Genomic DNA, 23,711 nt, shown 5'->3' on the forward strand with positions numbered 1-23,711 from the left:
TCTCAAGCAAGTCCAAGTAAATTTTTGTAAGAATCAGGTCAAGTCACTGCTTTTGTCAAGCAATTCAAGTCGTAGCTTGGTTCAAGCAAGTCATACAATTTTTTTTTTATGATTTAACTGAATTAATATATTAAAACGACTTAAAACTAGAGTAGTCATGGACTATGGGAGTTTTATTTGCAACAAAACAAAATTGCAATATGCCTTTCTACTCAAAAAGTGTCCACATACAGCTGAGTTGATAATACAACAAAAATAAATAAAAATTAAAACTACATAGCCTAAGATGTAAATGTAACTGAAATTAGTCCAACATAAAAGCATGAAAAGTATTTTGGTACAGTGGTTTCAATATGCCTCAAACTTGAAGAAAAAGTATTAAAAGATTCATGTAAAATGTTTTCTATGCTACTAAATGGCATTCTTCAAACAGAATTCACCTTTATGGGACATGAACACATCATTAAAGGGATACTCGACCCAAAAATGAAAATATTGTCATTAATCACTTACCCCCATGTCGTTCCAAACCTGTAAAAGCTTTTTCATCTTCTGAAAACAATTTAAGATATTTTGGATGAAAACCAGGAGGCCTGTGACTGTCCCATAGACTGCCAAGTAAGTTACACTGTCAGGGTCCAGAAAAGTATGAAAGACATCGTCAGAATACTCCATCTGCCATCAGTGGTTCAACCGTAATGTTATGAAGTGACAAGAATACTGTTTGTACATGAAGAAAACAAAAATAACGACTTTATTCAACAAGTCGTCTCTACACATCAGCGTAGTACAATTTTGGAGAATATGAGCTAAACTCAAACTGCATATGCTCTTCTGTGTGGGGGTAATTGAGTAATGAAAATTTTCATTTTGGGGTGGAGTATTCCTTTAAGTTAGATCCTTCCTTTTTAACAAAAGAATAACAAGAAAAAATATTCAGAATTGAATCACACAAACCTTGCACCTGTTTATAATGTACATTATTAATCTGTGTACTGAGTGTGTGTGTGTGTGAGGGAGAGAGAGAAGAGAGATGATTTATTAATATTTGTGAGTGAATGTGAAGTTTAGTGAACTGTATGATTTCATGCATCCCCATAAATGATCCATGTGCTTTTCACTCAAAGAGTAACACTGAAGACCAAGTATTAGACATTACTGTACACATGCTACTGCCAAAAAAAGCTGACATTTACTTATAAACAGTGAATAACCATTTACAATGCATTCCACTTGCCAAAGAAAAAAAAATTAATACTGCTCACAAACGATAAAGCTGTTTTCACTGGTATATTTGTCTGTTTCTGTTGTAAGACAACGGGATGAATATGAAATAGTGACCGACAGCGGCCCATTAAGATTACCAGCTCTCCGTTAGATGTTAATCTGCACAAAAATCCTGATTCATAATTATGACATCGTCTAATGAAATCAAATACACAAGATAAAAACAATGTCGGTGCTGGGATTTAGGCTATATTTGCATGTAAAAACGGTGGGGTGGGGGCTAAGTCAAAGTCAAGTCTTTTATGAATATTTGTCAAGCAAGTCCTAAAATTTGCTACTTCAGTCTGACTCGAGTCTTTCAGTCTTTCAAATTTTCTCGAGTCTTTCAAATTTTCGAGCTCAAAATTTTTGTAGGTTTAAAATGTTTTCATTTAATAATCTGGCTTCAAATGTTGTCCATAAATTGGCGTAACTACTTGCAAATCCTCCATTTATTTCACAACAACAAGGCACTTACATACAGTCATTCAAGCATCATTACCAACACTCAGAGACTTTACAGTTCATTTAATTCAGTTAATTGAGGGCCACAAAACCCCAGTCTTACAGTAGAACGTTCTAAATAGTATTTAATAACGCTGTCCTCGTATTCACAAGTGGAATCGTAATAACGTCATTTAAAATAACGTTAGGGTTCACTCATTCAGTCACTTTCTGTCTTTTATCCGTCTGTTGGCGTCTCTCATTCCCTCTTTCACATCCTTTACAAACGTATCCCGCAGTCTAGTAGCTCTCCGACCCAACTCTTCCACATCCTTGGGCATTTTTGACGTCTCCTCGCGTATCTGGCGTAAAGTGTCGGATCTGAGCAGCTTGGTCGATGCGTCTTTCCCGGCGATTTGTGCTTTAGCGATGGCGTAGGCCGTGATCTGCGCCGCGCGTCTGATGGGTCGAGACTCCGAGAGCTTCTCTACTACTTGAGCGTTATTTATCAAAGCATGAAAGATCCGCCGCAGCACCATTTTGAACCTGTCACAATTATATACGTTAGAGTTCACTGATATTAATCATGTTTACATTTAGTATATATTATTTTCTTAGGTAAACAACACATTACCTTCAAATGTCCCCAATCGACTACTCTGCACGCTACTGAGCGGGTCTTTTTCTACGCGACATGGTGCCGTTTACACACACCACAGTGCCCTCTACAGGCTCGGGGAGTAATACATTTTAGTATTTTCATCAGCTAATAACTAGTTTTAAGTCCGTTTTTTTTCTATCTGTGTTGTAGTATGTCAATAGGAAATATCAGTTTACATTTTCAAACATTCATTTTGCCATTAATTGTAATAATCCAGTGAGATTTTTTATTGCACAAGGAGTCTGACAGCAGCCAGTGCTCCATACAGAGATCTGATCTCATCATCATCAGTCTGTCTGGAATAACATGAACAAACTGAGACAGACTTAATCCGGAAGAACTGTGGCAATGTCTCCAAGATGCTTCAAAATGAATGTTTGGAAATGTAAAGTAATATTTCCTACTGTCACACTACAGCAAAAGATAGAAATTACTGACTTAAAACCATTTTTTAAACACACACACACACACACACACACACAGTCTCCTTCTCTCTCTCTCTCTCTCTCTCTCTCTCTCTCTCTCTCTCTCTCTATATATATATATACATATATATTTTATATATATATATATATATATATATATATATATATTTTATATATATAAAGTATGTTATAGATAGATAGATAGATAGATATAGATATATTGGTATATCCTTTTAGCAATTTAATTGAAGTATTTAATTTAGCATTGGAGGACCATGCTTTCATTGATAAAAAGCTGTCTTTGTGATCTCAGTGTGTAGAGAGCTGATAGTGTATCTTCTAGAAACACTTGTCAGCACGACGCACACACGTCCAAGTACACTTCACTTCTAATGGGAATTGCATCATCCTTGGGGGTGTCTTTTTACGTTGAAGTGGGCCGAATTAATGAACACACTTTTTCAGCATTGACGGAAGCAGAGTTTATCTGCCATCTTTATTTTAAGGCTTTCATCTCATAACAGTTCTTGTGAAGTTGTCCTTAAATTATAACCTGTTTATATAAAAATCATTTCTTTCACTGTTTTCTTCATGCTCAGTGCTCTTCACGCCTTATAGCATTACAATGGCTTTGGCCTTTTTTCACTTTTATGAAAATATCCACCAGATGATTTGTGTGGAGCACAAAATATATTTTTGTACGGTGAAATTCAATGGGGCATAGTCTTGTTTTTGAACAAAAATGTTAAAATTAAAATAAATACTTTTTTTTTTAAGTTTGAAAATATTTAAAAATGTAAAATCTTTTAATCTTTTTTATGAAAATAACTATGCTTTAGGAGGATATACTGCAAGTTTTGAAATTAATGTAAAGTTTTCGGACATTTAACTACATGTAATTTATGATTAAAAGAAAATGCATTTGTTTAAATTCATAATGTAATTAGTTAAGCATGCATTTTTTTACCTTCTTAAGACTGTGTACATGTAATGTATATGTAATTTCATAATTACTTTTATTATCTTTGAAGTGTACTGCTTAATGTAAAATGGTAACTAAACTATACTTAAATGTAATTTCTATTTAAACTTGTATGTAATGAATCTAAATATATCTGTAACACATTTGTGATAAAATGATACACATTTGTAATAATGAAGTTTCAATTTAGTATATTTAAGATATATTAATATTAAATGTAAAATTGAATAACATGCTATATTTAAAATTATACAAGGGCTTTAGTAGGTTGGTTAGCAAAGCAAATAAGTGCACTTCTTATAAGCATGATAAATGATTATTAAAACAGTTTAAAAGATTTAAAATATACTTTAAAGTAAAGTATTTATTTCATGTTAAAAGTGCCCTTTTAATGGCGTAGCTAAATAGGGAGTAAAAAAACTAATGTACATGTGTGAGGAAAACAAAGACAGTGTGATTGAATGCTGGAAGTGCACTACTTCCTACTTCATCTGCCATAGCCAAAGAGGAAAACCTTTAAATAAGAATAATTTTACCATTGAGCAATGCTGTATTGACATACTCACATGCACTTTCCATTAAGCTCCATGTGAAGCTACAGCATGTCACTGTGGTCTCACATTTACTGTAACAATAACACTTTCTGCTGTGAGTGAAACACTCATATGGCTTCACCTTTGACCAAACCAAACATAAAGAAATTGAAATGTTCTTAACAGCAAAATATCCTATCAGATAACACACTGACCGAACAACACTGTTTCTTCAGTCCATAATCTTTTTATCATAGAATAAGATGTTAATGTAAAGATAGTCTCAAACAATTAAGTGCTTGAACTTCCCACACTTGAATTTGTCACTTGTACCCTCTAAGAAAAAGTAAAGAATATCCTCTCATTTTCCACTCACTTTCTTCTGTGGAATACAAAAAGACATTTTTTGAAGAAAGCATCAGTGGCTCTTTTCCATTAAATTACTGGAGCTTTCAAACTTGCACCATAAAATAATGAATTTCAATTTCAATTTTGTAGCCACATGCAAGGGTAGTTTTTAGTCAGAGCTGCATTGTTTTCTGCTACATCTGCTGTTTAAATAATAGATTAGATTGCAATATGAGAAAACTGCAGCTGAGGTGGTTATATCAAGGGGTCAGAGAAGGGCAAAGCGGATCTCTTCCATTATTCTCTCTCTCTCTCTCTCTCTGATCTCATTCTCGTTGTGTGCCAGACCTCTCCCCCTGTGTGTGGGACGCTGATAACAGGATCTTCTGAGAAAGTAAGGAAGTCCTTTCAGGCCTTGGGTGTGTGCCGCACCAGAAAGACGTGCAAAAGAATTGTGTGCAAAAACGTGTGTGCAGCTGCTGTAGGAAATGTTCATATTTGAGGTGTGCGGCCATGGCGAGGATCTGAAACTGAAGGTCATGGCGTTCTGCAGCATGTCAGCTGTGTCTGGTGCTCATATCCAGAACACAAAGGCCTTGAAAAGAGTCCACCACAGCTGTGCATCACATGCAGGACAAGAGACAAAACTAGCCTTAAACTAGTCGCACGTGTCATACAGCAAAAAAGGGAGTGTAATTAATGGTTTAGTTAAGAAAGAGTGGTTTCTCAGAGCACCAGACATTAGAACCAAAAGTGTAGTAAGCTATCATACATGAAAAGAATGTATAATTATCATGCTCTATTTATTTTCATATACAAAATTTACATTTTTGCATCCCTCTTTTTTTTCTAAGACTCTTCTTATATTACTTAATGGTATTTTACTCAACATTATATATTTCACTTCTCCCTATAGTATATTCTTTCAAATGCTGTATGCATTGAAAATGAATAATTCCTCATAATTATGGTTTGTTTCAGGACCAGCAGACAACCTCAGATGGGGAATGAAAACCATTTATGTGTTGCTCTGCAGGTCCAGGATTTGTGGGCAGATGTTTATGTGATCATTGTGTGAATGTTGCACAGGTGGATGTGGGTGAGACTTGTTATGAGTTTCTCTGACGGGTTCATCCTCTGATATCCTGCCTCAATACTCTCACATATTCTGCAGCAGTGTTTACTATCAAACAGAGCAGTGGGAGTATTTGTTTTTGAGAATTTCTCTATTGATCTGCTTGTCTAACGGCAGAAATGGAATTCACTTTTCAAGAATGAAGAATTACCGTGAGAGTGTCAGAAGTGCTTGTTGGGACATGAATTTTATTTCATGGGAAAGGGTGAAGAAATGAGAAACGCAAACCAGCTTGCTGTTGAACAGCAGGGCACTACAAAGTCTGTATATCAGTGATTTACTGAAACGAATTCAGAGACTTGGTACAAGAAAAAGACCATGGTAATGAAGCTTTGGTGTACACATAAATAACATTTCAGTGTCCTTTTGTTCTGTGGAAACTTGCTGCAAAGAAATAAAGCACTTTGAAAGCTCACCAAACATTTGTTACAGCTTTCTTGAATTTCACTGAAAAAGTAAATGATAACATTTCTTTACTGTGATTATAATCATGAGGGAAAAAATAAGTTATCTTGCATGGGCTGTTTATAAAAGCTGGAAGAATTGGCTCAGCTGAGCACCAGAAATGGAGGGATTCACTCTAAACCACAGCGATAGTTAATTATAGAGGCATAAATCATAGACCACCCATTGTGTCTGAGATTGATTTAAAGAAACCTGCTTTTGAGTCTGGGATGGGGTGGGGGGGCTCAATGGGGTTTACCTTAATACCAGCAACAAAAGAGACTTATGAAACATAAGTCACTCTAAACAATAATCAAGCAATAATATAGATATCCACAAAAATAAATAAACTAATAAATAAATTGTATAACATGAAGAAACAAAACAAACTGAGACAGACTTAATCCAGAAGAACTGTGGCAATGTCTCCAAGATGCTTCAAAATGAATGTTTGGCATACAAATCGATACAGAAAAATGTGGTTGCAGTTCTCATATTATCACTGTGCTCTTGAGCTAGACCTAATAACATCATGGTGACTCCTCATGGCAGAAGATGTTTCGACTTAAAAGAGAATTGTTTTGGGGGGCAGTCTGAACTGAATATTTTAATATGATCAATTTTACACCATACATTTTATTTTACTTGTCTAAGCAGAAGCTTAAACATGCTTATTGCTAATTGATTACATTTTATAATTTCAAATATTAATCAGTGTATTGATGAACATGACACCATCACGTTTTCTGCTGTGTGGCAGTCAGAGAATAAAGCCTCTCCAACATCTGAATTACCATATTATTCACAGTATTTTCACAGGTGCTGCTGCATTTAGAAGAAAACCCACATTGGTTCTGTCCTTTACTTTCCTGAGCTCCTCCTGGAAAATGTCTCCCAGGTTAGATTACTTTGGCCCAGATGTTCTTCTTCTGCCCGCTCAGTTACAGATGTTGGTGTGTGAGTCTGCTGAGCAGGCACTTTGAAAATAAAGCAATCTTTTCATTACTTAAAAAAATAAGAATATTTAAAATCTTTTTTTTTTTATGTGGTAGAAGACACTTTACATAACCCTGTCTTTTACATATAGTACGTTTTTATAATTAATTTGTATAGCAATAAACACGCAATGAACAATATTAACCAGCTCCACGCGATACACATAAATATATTAGTTTTACTAGTTTTTATGTAATTTCACAGTACCACATTTTATACTAAATACTCTCAGAATGTAAATGAAAATTCTAGATTAGGCTAAATTGAAAACAAAGTATTTAATAAAAAGTAAATCTTCGTCAGCACTTGAACCGATTGACATACTTAATAAATAATTTCCTAATATAGAAAACAGGAAGTGACACCAAAGCACCCGCCTCCTTCAATAGGAGCACATCGCAATCTCACAGGGTCTCCAAGGTTATTATGTGTGTGTGCTGCGCTCGAGGTGGTTGTGTCTTTCGCCTTCAGTGAGGCAGGAGCTTGAGAGCATTGGTAAGATCATCATACACTTCATGGTCTGCTTATATAAATGCATTGGCTTCTGAATGTTGATTGCGCACCATTTCTACTTTAAGAGTAGCGCTGCACTTCTTTCTGAGACATTTTTTTTTCAACTATTCCAGTTTGGAATATTCCTCACAATTTGTTGTATAAGTGAAATGATAATAATAATAATCGCATGACAGCTGCTTGTACAGAGCAGGTGCGGACTAGATTTAGCCTTTATTTGACTTCAGCGAGTTCATGCACATGCTCTGCAAACCCCTCTCTGCTGACCTTCACGCAGATTGTGTCAAACTGATATTAGATAGTGATTGTTTCACTTCTACGATTAGATTAGTAACAAAATAAGCTCCTAACTTTTTTGGTGATGATTTAAATGACCTTAAAAGTTTTTAGTTTCAATATAAATATAATATCAGTATTTAATAACTTAAGTAATAATGTTGTGTTTAAAGTAGAATTTTCAAATTATTGTTTTAGTAGCTATAACTAAATAGAAAATGTTTGCATTGTGATTTGCTGGCAAATGGATGTGACATTTTCTTCAGGGTCATCTCTGAACACTTGTCCTTCTCAGTTAACCCCAGTCCTTTTGGGTTGTGCGTGTCACCTGTTACCATGCTCATCTGTCTAAATTAAGTATCATTATTACATTGACTGCATCAATATTTACATTGCAGGAGTCTTTATTTTTTTAGTATTAAAATTGAGTGTTGCTTGCGTAAGCGGAAGATGAAGAAGAAGAAGTGTTGCAAAAATCTTTGGTGATTTTAATCTTTTATGAGAAAATGTGCAGTTGTTACTTCATTGTAGCTGATCTGACCCTACAAAATGAATTCATATTTAATATTTAATTTAACTTGAAAAAAAAAGTTGTCTAGCAAAACATTTTTACCATGTTTTCACAGTGTGTGACCATCACATGATTTTCTCCAGTGAGGTTTTAATCCTCTTTGCCAGTTCTGTAAAGATTAATCAACAATGGCTGGAATTCTTGGGAACGTTAATTATGATTCAAAATAGTTTGACGGTCAGACAAATGCAGTTGTGCATTTATAACGTGCATCTACAGAGGTTATTTATAAATGTGAGTAAATGACACAAGGTTATTTCATCCATTTACTTCTCAGAAAAAATATTCAAGAGACGGTGGCTCATAGTCACATGATTAAGTAGCTTCAGATAGTAATTTAAATTCTGAGTGTATTGAATGGATTAAACCAGCACTTTATGAAATTATTTGGTATTATAAAGCCGCTCATGGAGAGTTTCTTTTTTTCATTATAAAAATGTGACTGGCTTGCCCTTGGTGCTTGCACTTAAGCTTACTTTCTCTCCTAGTGCAATTATTTATTATTTTTATTTTTATTTTTTAGGCATAAATGATACGTTTCCAATTGTCTAGAGGTGTATTTGGCTCTTATTGTTCCCATTATAACATGTAGAAGTAAATAGGTAAGAACTAGGGCTTACTTGCCTATAGAATTGCTCAGACAAGGAATGAAGATTAGTGGGCCTTCCTTGAGGAGCCCAGCAGACAGTGCAGTTTCTCAGGAAGACAGTAAGGGTTTCATGTCAGGCCCTAACGGACATGAAGATTGGTTTGATATGATTGTGTGCACGTTCTTTCCCGGTAGGGTGTAGCCCCAGTTCTTTTTCCTATCTCTAGCTTGCATGTGTCCAAGCAAGTTCGCAGAGCACGTTTGGTGCATTGCTTCAGTGTGACTTTTTTTATGTGTACTTCAATGCCTTTAGTTATTTCTCAACAAATTTGAAATGTAGTGTTTATTACCCTTTTTGTTATTCATCTGTTGGAAGAGACTATCTCAAGGATGCATGTTTATCTTGCCTGCAGTGTTTTTCTCTTATGCTTTAGATTATTAGATTAACTTGTTACCTTCAACCTAAGAAAAAATAAATGTAGTCCTTGAGATATCTTTCAGTCCATAGTCATGTTTTTTAAACTTCATAATTATATATATATATATATACACACACATACATACATACATACATACATACATACATACATACATACATACATAAGAAATTTATTTAAAAATAATTTTATCACACCACCAACCTAGTTTAAAGAAATAGTTTACAGAAAATGTACATGATTACTGTCAGGATTAACTTTTGCAGATAGAGAATTTATCTACATTTAACAAAAAAAATCTACATTATATTTTTTCTACAAAAAATAAAAATAAAATAAATCATTTATCACTTCCCAAAAATGTGATCAGTATGACCAATATGTTATAATACAAGCCTTCTGAAGACATATGATCATAACGAAGTCTGATAATGAAGTGATATGTTCACTGATAATCTTCCCTGTTGAAAAGAGTCTTTCCACAATGATATATGTAACAGAAAAGTGTGATGCTGCGCCGACACACACAGGTGTCAAGTTAAGATAAAAGTTCAAGACCATATCAGTGCACCTTAACCAGCATTACAATACAATATCTCTGTTTAAGATAACATCCTTTTTTAGACACAAGGAATCTAATTTTGTTTCATGATTATGATATATCTACTTCCCTGAGATATAAAGTTCAACAGTTCTGTTTCTCTTGCAGCAGTTATTTGAGGCCACGATGGATCAAGCCAGGACAACAATTTCAAAAATCGTAAGACATTTTTTTTTATACAAATTAATAATCTGAACCAATCATTAACCATTTGAGAGGTCACAAAGCAAGCACAATTTTTGACATGAGATCTGTGACTGCTGAGATTTAAATGTTAAGAAGATTTTTAGGCACTTTAACTGAAAATTTAACTTAATCTGTTCCTGATATCACTACTTGGTTTTACTACTTGTGCTGAAAACCTTCAATATTCATGAGAAAATCTGAAACCTCATGACTTTAAACACAACCAGCCTTTTAAGTGTTCTTACAGTGAGGAGAACCCAGGACAGTATTTTATCATGGTGTCTTGTAATCTGTATTTTTCCAGTTCAATGGGGAGCCGCGCTCCTACACTCGCTTTAACTTGACCCAGAACATGGAGGGTGACAACAGCCATGTGGAGATGAAGCTCTCATCTGACATGGATGATGAAGCGGAGGCTAACGGTGTTGGGGAAAACACAAACCAACATAATGGTCCATATTACCCCAGCAAACTAAACCAGCGTTCTCCCAAAATCATCTGTGGATATGTCATTGGCATTCTCATCCTTTTCATTATTGGTAAACAGTTATTTTTCAGTGGAACACATAATTCAAGCCTATTATGTGGCCTTATGGAATTCTTTATTCTGATTGGTCAGATGTTTTTGTACAATGACCACTAAACTGAATAATTTCTATGCACAAAAACAAATCATATGTTTGTCTTTCAGGATACCTCATTGGTTACATGTCTAATAGAAGCACAGACAAAACAGAAATCAAGTCCGATTGTCCGGTCTTTAATGAGATTGCCCCAGTGAAAGCAGAAGCAGTTTATTCGTTGGACTGGAGTGATCTCAGGGCATTGCTGAAAAAGAAATTGACAACCAGCAACATTAACAGCAACCTCAAGTAAATACACACAACTGCACTGTTGCTTTTTCCAAAAAGATAAGCAGGTATTCAAATTAAAGATGCTTTGCCTTTCTATTTTTCCTCCTTGTAGGGAATTCTCTAGTGCCAGTCACCAGGCAGGAAGCACAGGAGATGAGGCACTTGCTAATAAAATCATGGGGAAATTCAAAACTTTTGGAATGAGCACCTGGACCGATGAGCACTATGTGAAAATCCATGAGCCTGGTTCCTCAAATAACCGAGTCCTGTTCCGTGGTAACGTTGTGGGAACAACCGAGGGCTATTTGTCATACAGTGCACTTAAAACAATTCAGGTTAGTTTTGAAAATGAATGTATGTTGACAACCAGCTGACAAAAAACACCTTAAAGGTATCATAAAAGTAGTTCATACAACTCGTGAGCAATTTTCCAAATCATCTAAAGTCTTAAAATTAGAGGCTCCTGCAGGATTAGGTTAGGTAAAATAATAAAAAATAGCTTTTGTTAAAAATTCGACTCTGAGAGAAGTTGTAACTTTCTTGAGAATGTCTTGTAATTATTACATTCCAAATAATCAGGGAGAGCAAAATTGCACCTGAGCAGAACGAATGTGTTTCTAAACACACAAGGTGTTTCAGGTGTTCTCTCTCACACACTTCATATCATTTCACTTCAGCAGATATTGATTTTTAAAGGAGCTATGTGGAGGTTTTTACTTAAAAAAAAAAAAAAAAAAACTTTAAGATAGAGTTTTCATTCGTACATGTATGAGCCAACCATGATGTAAAAAAAAGAATGACACCTCGACTGTCCACCACGGTTGCCTAAATCAGCATGTAGGCTCAATTGTGTGTGGAGGAGTCGGGCCCGAATTGGCGCGAAAATTCACAAAATGTGACGTCATGCACGTTCTCGTCTACTTGGGCTTACAACCGTACGGCACGCCAGCTATTGTAGTAAGCAGCGGCAATAGTGTTTTCAAATGGACTCTGCGGATGGAAAGAAGCGACCAGCCTCCAGTAAAATTCAGACACCCACGGACACTCCTCGTAAGAAAAAAAAAAAAAAAAAAAAAAGAGCGTGCGCACTGAGAACGAGCATGAGACTGGCTGCAGTTCCTCTAACGGCCACTGGTGTCAGTAACGGTTAGAAATTTCAGAACCTACGCAATGCTCCTTTAAAGTGGGGTTGTATGGTTGTGTTTGTTTTGCCTAGTTGTTGATGCGTAAATTTTGAGGGCCCATCCACTTGCATTTATATGGACTAACATAATATTTTTTCTAAAAATTTCAGTTTGTGTTCCACTGAAAAAAGAACGTTATACTTCTGGGATTAAAATGTGAATATATTTGGGATACAAGTTGAAGTAGAAGGATATGTTTTCGGTGTATAATAACACATTTCATCCTGTTCTGTATTATTTATTGTGTTGTATAGGGTGCAGCTTTGTATGCACATTATGGACGAGCAGAAGACTTCAGGCGCCTGCAAGAGCTAAATGTTGACATAAATGGAAAGGTCGTCTTGGTTAGAGCTGGATTCTTAAGTTTTGCTGAAAAGGTTGGTTCTCTCACACGTTAATATTTTAAGACAGTTATTATTGATATTTACTTATCCTTTTGTTTTTATTTGGATAATACAGGTTGCTAATGCTGCTAGCCTGAATGCTAGTGCTGTGCTAATTTATCCAGATCCTGTTAACTACAATATTAAAGTGGACACTGCTCTTTTTGGCCATGTAAGTTATGGAACCTTTATTTTATCAGAATAGTAGTGCATTTAGAAGTCAATGTACAGTTGATCTTTTAAAACGCTCTTTTCATAGGTCCATCTCGGCACTGGGGATCCCTACACTCCAGGATTCCCTTCCTTCAATCATACCCAGTTTCCCCCGGCTCAGTCCTCTGGCTTGCCCAGTATTCCGGCCCAAACTATAACCATAAGACAGGCTACTGAGATCATGAGGTGCTGTTGTGTCATTCATTTCTCTTGCTATGTACTGTCACTATTGTTGTTACTGTTTTGTCCCTATTTGACTTGTTGTGTTGTTACTGAATTGCGGATTCAGCAAAAAGGCACATCACGATTAAGCATGACCGATCATTGTTCTTTACATTAATGGTACATTTGCAAATATATTATACTTACCTAGAGTTTAAATGCTTAATATTTGAATAGATCTATATAAAACATCTTAAAATTTGGGCTTTAAGACAAATTGGAGGTTATTATAACTTTAAGAAGTTATTTACAATAATTCTAAGATTTTTATTTTTTTTGGGTCATTTAAGTTCCTGTTTTGAAAGAAAATATATGACAATTCTCTAGAAATGTTTTTGGGAATACAATATATTTTCTTAACTTTATTTAGTTAGAAAATAATAAGAAAAAAGCCTTTTTTATAGCAATATTTTCTTAAGAATGCTTAATGTTTGGCTTTTTTTTTTTTTACTTGAGCCAGCAACGAGATACAGTGGTAACCATGCAAAACATCTATATATCAACCCCATGCAACAATGCACTTAAAAACACTCAGTCTTGGAGCTCACCCAGATCGCCCCTAGCATCCTGGCAGCAACGTTTGCAGCTAGTGCAAGCACCACTTACATTTTAATCAGAAGATTCAGAAAATTCATTAGTTCTGTCAATGAGCTTTGTTAATATTTCCTGTATTTACATGTTTGTCACATTTGTTTGCTTCTCCCCTCAAACAGTAAGTTAGGTGGTCGGACTTCCCCTGATGCCTGGAGTGATGGGATGCTTCGGGATACCATGTACAAACTCGGTGATGATGGCGACATTATTACAGTGGAAGTAAAGAATGTCCTTATTCAGAAAAAAATCCACAATGTGTTTGGGGTCATTGAAGGTTATATGGATAAAGGTACTATATTCAGTTATACTATGGTTTAAACAGCTGTGTACATCAAAAAATTAATTGGTCCAGGTCACTGATGACTTAAGTTGGTTTTCCTGTGCTTTAGATCGTTATATGGTGATTGGTGCCCAGCGAGATGCATGGGGCCCTGGATATGCCAGAAGCACAGTTGGCACTAGTTTACTGGTGGAGTTGGCCAGAACGATCACAGATATGATCAAGAATGGTACATTAAGTACAAGCAAGGATGTCTTTTTAAATGCATAGATAAATGTCATTATATATATATATAAAAAAAAAAAAAAAAAATATATATATGTATATGTTAACTTTTAATTAAGAATATATTTGTTCATTTCAAGTGCATCTTTTTTTTCTTCCAAGATGGATTCAAGCCAAAGAGGAGCATCATTTTCGCTAGCTGGAGTGCTGGTGAATTTGGCAGTGTTGGGGCCACTGAGTGGTTGGAGGTATGAATGCATCTTTGGCTGCTTTCTATTAAACAATAACCATTTTAAAGATGTTTGTATGATACAACAACAAATAATAATACCAACACAAATAAAAGTAAATAACAAGAATGTACATACAGTATCTTAAACCAACAATCATACATATTTCCATTCCTTTCTTATCAATATTAAAACAGACTTCAAGTCCTTCGAAAATATATAGGTTTTAATTATAAATATTTACTGTATTTAATTGCAGTATGTATGGATGGTTGGAGTACTAGTTGGTAAAAACTGCATAGTGTTTAAATCACTTTTTTTTTTTAAATAGGCAGTGTATAGCCTACTATTTTTAAAAAGAAATAGTGATTTAAACACTGGGGATGATTTAACAATAAACTGTTACATCATCACATTGCATTATAGTTCATATCATCTTGCAAATATTAAATTTTGTGCAAAATATATTTTCGTTTGAGATCTAGTAAAAAAAATTAATATACAGAATATATCTTAATACACATACTGTACTATATACTGCAGAAATGGTAAGAGTACTGTAGTATGTTAGCATAAAGTTTAAAAGCCTGTGCATTCAGCAGTTACTGTAAATCTGTGAATATATGTGTTTTTGTACCCTCAGGGCTACCTGACCTCCCTGAATTTGAAAATGTTTTCTTATGTCAGCCTTGATGAAGTTATTTCAGGTTTGTAAAGAGTAATTTCTTGAGGAATGGAAGAACTTTGATCTTGAGTTGATGCTGATCATCTGACATTCTCTTTAGGTTCTGACACTTTCAAAGCAGCTGCCAGTCCACTGCTGTATGAGTTACTAGAGAGCACTATGAAACAGGTGATGTATCACAAATGCTAAATCTTCAGCACCAATCTTTTTATAATCTGAAAAAAAAGAAACCTTTTTTTTTTTTTTGGTCTGTCCTAAAAAGAGAAATAAACTTTTCCCCCATGCAGGTCTCATCTCCAGTTGATGCAACTAAATCCTTGCATGAACAGTTTGCTGGATCCAGTTGGGAGAAGTCTGTGTAAGTTCATCCCTGACTGCTTATATTCAGTGTTTGGAATAACGCCGTTTAAAAGAACGGTGTTAGGTAACGACGTTATTTTTTTCAGTAACGGGGTAATCTAATTAATTATTTTTCACGTCATTACAATGCTGTTAACATGTTAACACACAGTTAGTGAGGAGGTGGGTTAATAACGAGATAAGCGATTATGATTGGCTAAGGCAGAGTCATGTTTCATAGTAGCCAAGCAGAGCCAGTGTTTTTACACGCATGCCAGCACACGCGCCAGCGGCGCCACACACACACACACACACAGTCACACACACGCAACAGCTAAACAGAGATTCGCAGCAGAGATGGCGAGTCAGGAGCAATCCTATGAAAAATTGGCATTTTCAAGGTGGAGATATAAGCACTACTTCAAATTCATTGTGGTCAAAGGCAAGAACGTGCATGTAATGTGTACATTATGTCCAGGAGCAAAGACTTTGTCGACATCCATTGTAAGCAACTCTAATTTAATGAAGCATCTCACAACGACACACGCATCTACAAAGCTAGTGGCCAAAAAAACACTTTTCTTACAAAGATAATACTTGAAGTGCAGGATAAAACTGTCTGTTGATGTGCAATAAATATCGAAAGTTATGAACGAAGACCTGTCTGTTCTACTCATTTAAAAAAAAATACAAATTCTTTGACATATAGAAACTTTTTTTTAAACAGTAACGCAAATAGTTACTTTCCCTGGTAACGAGTTACTTTTATTATAGAGTAATTCAGTTACTAACTCGGTTACTTTTTGGAACAAGTAGTGAGTAACTATAACTAATTACATTTTTAAAGTAACATTCCCAACAGTTCTCATATTTGACCCTAGACCACAAAACATAACTTAAGTGTCAATTTTTTTTTTAAGATAGGACAATATTTGACTGAGATACAACTATCTGGAATCTGAGGGTGCAAAAAAAAATCTAAATACTGAGAAAATCGCCTTTTGAAGTTGTCCAAATGAATTCTTAGCAATTCATATTACTAATCAAAAATTAAGTATCGATATACTTACTGTAGGTAATTTACTAAATATTTTCATGGAACGTGATCTTTACTTAATATCCTAATGATTTTTGGCATAAAAGAAAAATCGATAATTTTGACTTAAGATTGGTTTTGTGGTCCAGGGTCACACATGCTTCACAGTTTGATTGTAATTTCATGTGACGAAGGACCTGTGTATTATTTATTTTTAGTATTATTTAAATACTATATTACTATTTTATACTTTTATACTATTTTTATTCAGATTTTTTTAATGGACTTAGTTTAAGTTATAGTAAGTTTTATGTACTTTTGACATTTTATTACTTTAAATGTATCTGTTTATCTTTTATTAATATTAATGCTTCAACTGAAAATGTACATTTTAAATTAAGGTTTTTCAGCGAATATTTATATTTTATTTTATTATTGCTTCATTTCAGTTAACAAAATATTTTATCCTTTTAGATTTTGTTAACAACAACAACAACAACACTTTTAAGCTGTTAAACACATTCTGATCAAACTAATTATATATGTAGAATATCCATATAATTTTTTGGTTCCTTTTTTTTCCACACAGAATGGAGCCTATGGGTTTGTCTCAGTCTGCTTATCCATTCCAGACCTTCTCTGGCATCCCCTCACTCTCATTTCGATTTACTTCAGTAAGTATCAAGGTTTTACTGAAGCTCTCAAAATAACGTGAAATAGATTCAGGTGCAGTTTGTTTCATAATGAAAAGAAGTAATCATGTTCCTGATGTGTTTCAGAGTGCAAAAGCATACCCTTTTGGCACTATTGAGGATACGGATCAAAATCTGGAACGGTACACTTCCTACAACACCCTGAAACTTGCCAAGGCAGCAGGTGAGGTGGTCGGACTCTTTACGCTTCGGCTGGTACATGACCACTTGCTCAAGCTGAACGTGGCAAAGTATACCGGCGTCATCCGCAACTATGTGTCCCAAATCAGGTCTAAAGTTGAATCACGACAAATGGTGAGTCAATGTCGTTGTGTCTTTTTGCGGCTCCTAAAGGAAGCTCTCTTAAGCTTGATGTCTGATGAATTTCTGTAAAGGCTCAAGGGAGATGAAATTAACTTTCTGCATTTATCTTTTAAAGTCGGGTCGCCTTCCTTCCACTGTGACGATGCAGTGGCTTCTCTCAGCTCAGGGGTCATACGATCGTGCTGCCAGCGCTCTTATTTCCACCATCCGGAACAGTGATCTTGATGACATGGAGCAGTGTCGCATCATCAACAATCGCATTATGAGGGTAAAAAATGGTCAAGCTGTATCATTCTTTCCTGTGTTGACACATTTCCTGTTGATAAAGGAAACTGAGATGGAATATATCAAATGGCTTTTACAATATTTTTTTTTTTAATATCCTATAACCTTTGCTTCTGATTTGCTGCTATTGATAGTTAAAAGCAAGTGGTTTTAGGAAGAAGGACATTTTATTGATTTGGGATATGATGATAAATCATCAATAGTTCTGTTTCGCTTTCTCAGAACAGAAAGATACATTTGAAATGCATATAATAAGTAATTGTGTTAGATACATATTAAAGGAGTGCAATGGCTAAGCATATACTTTGTCAACTGGGGTGCAACAGCATACAGTATATAGTTCCTCAAAGCTAATAGACGGACTAAAAGCAACAAAATGCCAGCCTTAAAACGCTTTGAAAGATTTTTTCAGATTGCATTCTTGGGATGTACAACCTTATAAACAGCGGCAGCTGTAGTTTGTCTGTAGTTCTGCTGTTTTATACTGTGTTTAACATGATGTGTCTGTTTGAAGGTGGAAGGCAGTTTTCTCTCTCCCTATGTGTCTCCACGGGAGAGTCTATTCCGGCACATTCTGCTGGGCTCTGGATCACACACTCTGGCAGCTCTGGTGGATCACCTTGAAGCCATTAAAGGAGGGCTTGATTCTGCTGACATTGACCTATTCAAGAATCAGTTTGCTCTTGCCACCTGGACCATCCAGGGCTGTGCAAATGCCTTGGCAGGGGAAGTATGGGATATGGATAATGAAATTTAGACAAGCAGATTCAGCTCACCTCTTTAACTGTGATAACTTTGAACCTTCACTCAAGGAAAAAAGGAAAATTAAAGCAGAAAATGATTTTGGTGCTCTATTAACATGAATTTAGGATAAGTGGTTTACATCAGTATTTACAGAAGTAGTTTATCCAAAAATTGAACATTTGTGTAATTATTTACTCATCTTCATGTCATTCCAGACCCCTTTTGTGAAACACAAAAGAAGATATTTGAAGAATGTACTAGTCATTCTTTTCCATGAAATTATTGGAGCTATCAAACTTCAAAAAAGACATAAGGGCATAAAATATTAAAAAAGTAGCTCATATCACTCATGTGCTATACTTTGTATTCTGAATCCACACAGATCATTATTCATAAGGGGTTTGATTGACATCAAGGTAGATAAACCAGAATTTCTATTCTTGGAGGAAGTTTTTCTTTGAGATCTAGTTTAGATGATACAAATTGGGAATGTGTTACTGGTTTGTTATTTTCAAAATTTTCAGACTCCTTTAAAGAACTTCTTGCATAATATCTGAACACTCTGGATTTAGAGCATTGGTCTCAGACTCAATTCCTAGAGGGCCACAGCTCTGCACAGTTTAGCTCCAACCCTAATCAAACACACCTGGTCCAGCTAATCAAGGTTTTCAGGATTACTACAAACTTCCAAGCAGGTGTGATTTTGGAGTGGGTTGGAGCAAATCTGCAGAGCAGTGGCCCTCCAGGAATTGAGTTTGAGACCACTGATTTAGAGGGTTTTTTATACAGACTCCAGTTAAACAATCAGCCATTGACATTTAAATGTTTGTATCCCGACTTAACCTGTGATCATAAAACACCTCGTAAAGCACAGTATTTTCTCAAATTTTCTGGTTGGATCAACTTTTTCAGGGGCTCTTCAGGTCAATTTTGTCAAATAATAGAAAGAGGCTTTCCTATGTGGCCCTGAAATTCTGTTTATTAGTTTTTTATTTATCAGTGACAGGGATCACTATAAATAGCATTTTGTAACGCCTTTTTTAACAAATGTATAATTATCGGAAGCAGTGCCTTCCATAATTATGACAGTTATACTGTCGAAATGAGAAAGCAGCATCTGCTATGGAGATAACCTTGTTTTCAAAGGATATGACCACAGACTACATTGTATTTCCTAAATGATAATTAAAAAAATCAGTAAGTTACTGGTATGTATCAGTCTATGGCATCCTCCTTTTTAATCAATGTTATACCTGATCCAGAATCATTATCGGGAGCAGTGCCTTCCATAATGCGAAGATGATGGTAGTTTTTGCCTACCGATGTGTTGATATCGAGGGCAGTGCCCCTCATATTTCACTGTGATGTGGATGTAATTATTGGGAACGTTGTTTCCCATGATGTAAAAAATCATCTATATTCACACACTCTTACCATAGTAGTTATCTGTTGTAAGTCATGTAATCTGTCAGTTTTTCATTTAGCGTGTAGTGCTTTTACCTACTTTAGCCTTGGATTAATTAATATGAAGTGGGTGAGGATCCCATCAGAAATGTAATTTATAGAAACATTCTCTGTAAGATCCTGTCGTGGGATTCTGTTCTGTTCACTTCTGTTCGGTTTTCATAGTTCTTTTGTTTCTGGGGTATTGTTATTTGTGCCTTGTAGATTATGATAAAGCTTTTAAAATACTTTTTCTTTTTCCTCTTCTTTAATTTCTTTGTTTGTATTTAACTTCACTCTTGCTGTTTTACTTGCAAATCAAAGTGAGATTAAGTTACAAAACTATTCAGCTAATTGGTTTTAATGTTCACCTTTTGATGCCAGTGTCATCTGTTTATCATTATACCATGGTTGTCAGAAGACTTGTCAATATGAATCGCAATTGTGGGGAAGTCGTGGCCTAATGGTTAGAGAGTCGGACTCCCAATCGAAAGGTTGTGAGTTCGAGTCCCGGGCCGGCAGGAATTGTGGGTGGGGGGAGTGCATGTACAGTTCTCTCTCCACCTTCAATAACATGACTTAGGTGCCCTTGAGCAAGGCATCGAACCCCCAACTGCTCCCCGGGCGCCGCAGCATAAATGGCTGCCCACTGCTCCGGGTGTGTGTTCACAGTGTCTGTGTGTGTTCACTGCTCTGTGTGTGTGCACTTCGGATGGGTTAAATGCAGAGCACAAATTCTGAGTATGGGTCACCATACTTGGCTGAATGTCACTTCACTCAAAAGTGGGAAACACTCATGTCATGTAAGACTTTAAAATAGGTCCTGTACAGGTCCTATTTACACACACACACACACACACACATATATACGTGGAAGAGATGAAAATGGAGATTAAAGAGTATTCTAACAATACTCTGTAATGACTTGCAGTTTTATGATTGTCTATGTATATCCATATCTTAAAACATGTTTATGAAGAATGCTATGTCAGAAGTAGTTTTGTTGTAGACAAAATTGGTTTAAAGCATTGCAAGTGTGCTGATTCTCAGTTTTATGATAAGTCTGCAAGTGATTAATAAAAAATTTGAACAACTCCTTTGTCAAGACTATTGTGACATCTGTGTAAGCTCTTTTTTATTTTTATTTTTTAAATTACCTAACCGTGGCATAATTTACACCAATTCTTATCCAAGATTGCTGACTAAATGACACTAAAATTATGTTCTATTTATCACTTACTGAACCTCAAATATTAACCTGGACATCTGACTCAATTGAGCAAATAATAGCTAAATATGTTTTAAAAACAATTTGTAATCATGTATAATGGCAAGCCACAATAATAAAACAAATGCTTTGCTAAATATGTTTTTGCTTAAAAATGATTCTCAAAATAACATGATTTCATTCAGTTAAAAAGGGTAAAATAAAATAAATGCTCATTTAGAAGCTGGTTACTTTCAGCTAAGTCTAAGAAAATATGTACAAATAGTAGACAGTGACACTCGTAGACGTCCTAGGTCATGTCTATGATTTTAAATTTATTAAATATGCACACACGATGTTTCCTTGCACTATAAAATCGTATTCCAGTGTTTGAGTGTACCATGGACTTGTTTGCAATTCTTCAAATGACCACATGGTAGAACTAGAGTACTTTGCAGAATTCTCGTTGAATATCGTATGACTGACATAAGCGAGATGATCTGTACATTTAGCTCACATCTTAACAGCTGTCGAATTGATTTTTCCCTCGTTCTTTAAACAGCCTGATGGCGATAGGCTTTATAGTAATAGGTGCGTTTTAAAAGCAAAATACGTCTTGCCCTAAGCCTATAGAAATAAAACAGATTAAACACAAACTTAAAACCATACCAGTTATCTGGTGTTAAAAATGTAGAGTTTAAAATTAAGTTTAGAGTTAGCTATTATGGTTGTTTATTGCCGTGTGGGGTGACGTCATAATTAAAGAGTCCTGTCTCTTTAAGAGTGGGTTGTCAATAGAACCACGAGCATGTATAGAGCGCGAGTGAAATTGAGTAATGACGCTAGATTTCTGCTCTAAGTTAATTTAGCGACAGAAACGCGAGGCAGAAATCAGCGAGAAACCGAAAACAGCTATAGAGCAAAGCATATTACACACTAAAACAAATTTATACAACTTTAGAACTCCGTTGAACTTTGCCGTATACACCCAGGACCAACATAGAGTGAAGTTCTGTTCAGTCACCAGGCACCTGGCGTTATCGAGTGAACACCGAGTCTGACAGGTAGGACTTAAAAGAGTGTGTAACACGGATTACTCTAACAATTTACTTATCGCTGCTGTAAAAATAAGTTTCACAATGGCGTGGAATTTAACAGATAAACACAAATTAAGAGAGTAAATTGTTTTAACGTTTCCTCGTATCTCGGTCCTCGCGCTGATCTCAAGATCTCACCTGCATGTTAGGAAAGTCTTTACAGGCTTAAAAGATTGATTCAGTCTCAGTCTAGTAACTTAGTGTCTTTACCTGTGTTCAGATGGTTGAGATTTGGCAAAATGCGTTCAGTTTTTATTACATGTTTGGTGTTAAGTGTATGATACTTTGAGAGGCATAATTTATAGTCTAGTAAGTGGTATTCGAATTTGATGTGAATTTTTATTTTTATTTTTTTTTTACATTTCATACCAAGATGCTTGTTTTATCTTCATTAATTTGTGACGTTAAAAGCATCAGCCTCATCACTGCCATTGTTATTGGCATTACTGCCTCTTATTGTGAACAAAGAAAGACTCACTTGTGATCAATGCTGAATTACTGTCACGCAGGACAAAAGGTTGATTCAGATGGAGAATGTATGGGTGCTTTAGAGCTCAGGGTCACACATATAACTGCAGCTGTTTCTCTTAACCTACATTGCAGCAGCATGTAAATGTGAGTGGGTTGCGTAATGACTGGCATTAAAAGCGTGATTATTTGTATTATGGCAGCACAGCGTGACTCACCCAGGCCTGCTGGTAGGGGTGTGTGTTTTTCTTAGAGAGGAAGATGCTTGCTGCAGACCTTCAGTGTGTTTGCCTTAAGTGCTGCCCCTGGGCCCTGTATCTTGCTCTAGGTGTGATAAGTATCCCTGCATGTAAAGGCAAGCCAGGTCACAATACCCGCTACTGCTCGGCTCTTCTTTTTTGCTTGTGAAGAAATGAGCTGACTGAAGAGACACATCCTCTTGGGTCAGGTTATATTCTGGCAAACTATTTACCAATTACATTTCACAATCGTCAAAGCAAACTGTGGTGCAAGTTGTGGTGCTGACTATTTACCAACACGTGATGGGTAACAATAATACAAACAAAACCCTCAACAATATGACAAACGCCATTTATTGTAATCCGAAGAAGTTCATGTTAGCAGTGAAAATATAAATTATGCGCTCCACTTTAACACTGGATTTTGCTATAACCCATAAATATTTGACTGACACTTGTCTATTAATATCTGTTTGCATGAACTTTAACCTTGACATTTTTTAACTGTTGCCCCGCCTCTTACTTCTCAAACCACGTACTTTAAATTCCTTTCTACTGTA

General features: G+C 35.6%; 3 protein-coding genes across 4 annotated transcripts in view; 2 read left to right on the top strand and 1 right to left on the bottom strand.

The window, feature by feature from the left end:
• Positions 1-1,700: 1,700 nt before the first annotated feature.
• On the bottom strand, positions 1,701-2,434 carry ncbp2as2 (NCBP2 antisense 2 (head to head)). The gene is made up of 2 exons (XM_059500948.1): positions 2,345-2,434; positions 1,701-2,256 (listed from the first exon to the last, which is right to left on the bottom strand). Exon 2 carries the CDS (start codon positions 2,247-2,249, stop codon positions 1,935-1,937), a length of 315 nt encoding a protein of 104 aa, XP_059356931.1. The 5' UTR covers positions 2,250-2,256; positions 2,345-2,434; the 3' UTR covers positions 1,701-1,934.
• A 5,206-nt stretch (positions 2,435-7,640) lies between these two features.
• On the top strand, positions 7,641-20,482 carry tfr1a (transferrin receptor 1a). Of its 2 annotated transcripts, none has more exons than XM_059502283.1 (18): positions 7,641-7,729; positions 10,330-10,380; positions 10,712-10,946; positions 11,099-11,279; positions 11,374-11,596; positions 12,700-12,822; positions 12,905-13,000; positions 13,088-13,227; positions 13,977-14,146; positions 14,247-14,366; positions 14,525-14,610; positions 15,236-15,299; positions 15,378-15,445; positions 15,565-15,635; positions 17,242-17,326; positions 17,432-17,659; positions 17,784-17,936; positions 18,468-20,482. In XM_059502283.1, the coding sequence occupies exons 2-18, from the start codon at positions 10,348-10,350 to the stop codon at positions 18,708-18,710; spliced, it is 2,319 nt and encodes a 772-aa protein (XP_059358266.1). In that variant the 5' UTR covers positions 7,641-7,729; positions 10,330-10,347; the 3' UTR covers positions 18,711-20,482. The 2 variants fall into 2 exon arrangements, with proteins under 2 accessions (XP_059358266.1, XP_059358267.1); XM_059502284.1 differs by having other exon boundaries at positions 7,642-7,729; positions 10,333-10,380.
• A 1,666-nt stretch (positions 20,483-22,148) lies between these two features.
• Positions 22,149-23,711, top strand: part of tnk2b (tyrosine kinase, non-receptor, 2b) — a 203,551-nt gene continuing 201,988 nt past the window's right edge. Inside the window, exon 1 of the mRNA XM_059502262.1 lies at positions 22,149-22,411. The gene's annotated coding sequence lies outside the window, so the exon portion shown is untranslated. The remainder of the gene's footprint in view (positions 22,412-23,711) is intronic.

Source organism: Carassius carassius, chromosome 20, assembly GCF_963082965.1.
Source record: "Carassius carassius chromosome 20, fCarCar2.1, whole genome shotgun sequence".
Lineage (NCBI taxonomy): Eukaryota > Metazoa > Chordata > Actinopteri > Cypriniformes > Cyprinidae > Carassius > Carassius carassius.